The 2641-nt window shown below is 41.8% G+C and overlaps 1 protein-coding gene across 1 annotated transcript; it reads left to right on the forward strand.

Moving 5' to 3' along the window:
* On the forward strand, nt 213–2132 carry LOC109950782. Its single transcript, XM_020570900.1, has 3 exons — nt 213–237; nt 323–703; nt 2118–2132. Exons 2-3 carry the CDS (start codon nt 329–331, stop codon nt 2130–2132), a joined length of 390 nt encoding a protein of 129 aa, XP_020426489.1. The 5' UTR covers nt 213–237; nt 323–328.

The raw sequence follows: 2641 nt of genomic DNA on the forward strand, positions 1-2641 counted from the left end.
AAGACCCTTCTCCACCATTCCGGCTCCAGACCCTTTTCGTATAGGATGGATGCACGGCGTCGGGTAATAATCACAAAATTTTTATTTCATTTTTAATGTCATTTTAATTAATTTATTTTTTTCATACTAATATTTTTCTTCTCTTGTTCAATTTAGGAGGGGTCCAAGTTCTCAGAGATCGACGTCTTTGGTGACGTTTATGTTCGACCCGGGAATGAGTTGGCCGAGTCCCTTCATGTAAGTATTATTTAATTTTAATTCTTATGTTACGCATTCAATTTATATGCATGTTTTAATTTATATTTTATGTTATGTTCAACAGACGACGATGGTGGAGAGGAGCCAGTTGGTTCTTCAGGAGTCCGCCTCCCAGCTTCCTCCCGAGACTCCGGTCGAGTCTGTGGCTCCTCCACAGGATGCTGGATTTCAGATCTTGACGGAGACGTTGGATCAGACTCTCGGGAGGAGGCCGGGGACATATTGTCGAGGGATGGGGAATGCCCGGCAGAGGGAACCTCGACCTCGTTCATCGGCGCAGTCAAACAGTCAGGTCACTGCTTTGACAGCACAGGTGGCCACTCTTCAGAGCCAGATGTCGGTCATTCTGCAGTCCCTCGCACGGTCCGGCATTCCAGTGCCGCATTTTGATGCGCCGACCTCCGAGCCCGTCCATCCCGGGCATCCCCACCAGACCACTGCCCCGGTGAACGCCCCGCCCTCCGAGCCGCATACTGGCGACGACTCGTTGATTTTGATTCATTATTTGATTAGTGTATTTATTTTATTTTATAACAAAATTTTATTCTAATTTATTTTTATTGCAATTTCATTGTTTAATGAATAAAAAGAAACCAATTTTATTTAAAATAAAAAATATAAAAAAAAATTGTAATATTATTTTTGCGCGACGGAAAATATTTCGTCGCGCAAACCAACATGTAACAAAAAAAAAATCAAATTTTTTTTATCACTTTTAATTCATGCGCGACGAACACATACATCTCGCAAACACGTTTTGCGCGACGAAATGTTTCGTCGCGCAAAATATTTGGGCGACAAAATAATTGTTCGTCGCGCAATTATATGTGCGACGAAAACTTTCTCATCGCGCGAATTGTTCTGCGACGAACATATACGTCTCCCTAACATATTTTGCGCGACGAATAATGTTTCGTCGCGCAATTCCCGTCGTCGCGCAAATATACGTGCGCCGCATACTTGATCGTCGCGCAAATACTTTTGCGACGAACAGTTGTTTCGTCTCCACACCGTTGGTGCAACGATGGTTTACCCGTCGCACACTTTTGCGCGACGAAGGGTTGTACCTAGTCGCGCAAAGGCTTTCTTCACGATCTTCGCGCGACGGAATATGCGCGACGACTTTTTTGTCGCGCTGAAATTGGGGCGACTAAATGAGACTTTGCGCGACGTTTTGTTATTCATCGCGCAAAGTGTAAAATGTAGTAGTGTGATGTAAGACAATGAATTGTTGTCAAATTTAATAAGCTCAACCCCAACGTCTATAAGTTAATCAAACAACGGCCCAAGAGATGCATTTAATTTAATTGAAATAGACTGTACCGAACCACCAAATAGTGTGCAGTTATTCAATCTCTTGTCTTCTTGTTGAACTAAAATGAGAGATTATGGATAGCTATAAGCTTACACTCTTGATATAGGCCTAATTAGGGAGATCCAATAGGTTAGTTCGATTAACCCATTAGGCTTGGATTGTTTGGGTGGGTATGGGTGTCAAGACAAGTAAAGACAGAGATGGATAGATGAGGTTTCTTTTTTCCTATAGGAAGGTCTATATACTTTTCATTTTTATTTATTTCAAGAAAAATATCTTGCCTCCGAAGAGATTGGTGAAGATTTACATGTTTTTACAATTAATTAAAGGGGAAACACGTAGTATAAACATGAGTTTAGTCAAGTTGGCTAGAACGGATGTGCTCCTCACTCTGCACCCGAGTTTGAATTTTCTTCGTAAACTTGCTTGATCGAGATTAATATTCTTATTTTGACACATTATTTAACTTTATTCACTTTGTGATTTTATCAATCACATATACATTCGGCACTACATTCTTCTCTTTTTTTGTTTGGTTTACAAGGGTGGCCAAGGATGAAGGGAGATCCCAAGTTATAGGCTTAGAATGTAGGGTTCAATGCTTACGAGCCCTAAGCCAGATGCTTACCAACTGAGAAGTGACAGTGCATCCAATGTCCTTATACAAACTCACCAAATGGACTCTGTTAGATATTGTTTGAGGAAGCTCAACCCCATCAGAACTCAATGCTTTTTCGCAAACCACAATCGAATCAACGATGCGTGACGCCATATTGCTGACCATATCATCTTCCTCCTTCACCCCCTCTAGTGTGCCTTGGAAAGCCGATGCCACTGATCCGTACGATTGTGCACACTGTTGAATAGCTTTGGTGCCGGTCTCCATCTGCAGATAACTGTTAAACAACTCTTGCGTATCTGTAGCAGTTTCTGCAGCTATCTCAAGAACACTTATAGCAACATCTTTGAGATCGTTGGATGCAGAGGATCGAATTCGAGCATCTGACCAAAGAGTTTTTACGCATTCGGTGTAGTTTTGATGGAATGAGTCTCGGGTTTGCTTACAAA

The sequence above is a fragment of the Prunus persica genome, chromosome G8 (genome assembly GCF_000346465.2).
Source record: "Prunus persica cultivar Lovell chromosome G8, Prunus_persica_NCBIv2, whole genome shotgun sequence".
Lineage (NCBI taxonomy): Eukaryota > Viridiplantae > Streptophyta > Magnoliopsida > Rosales > Rosaceae > Prunus > Prunus persica.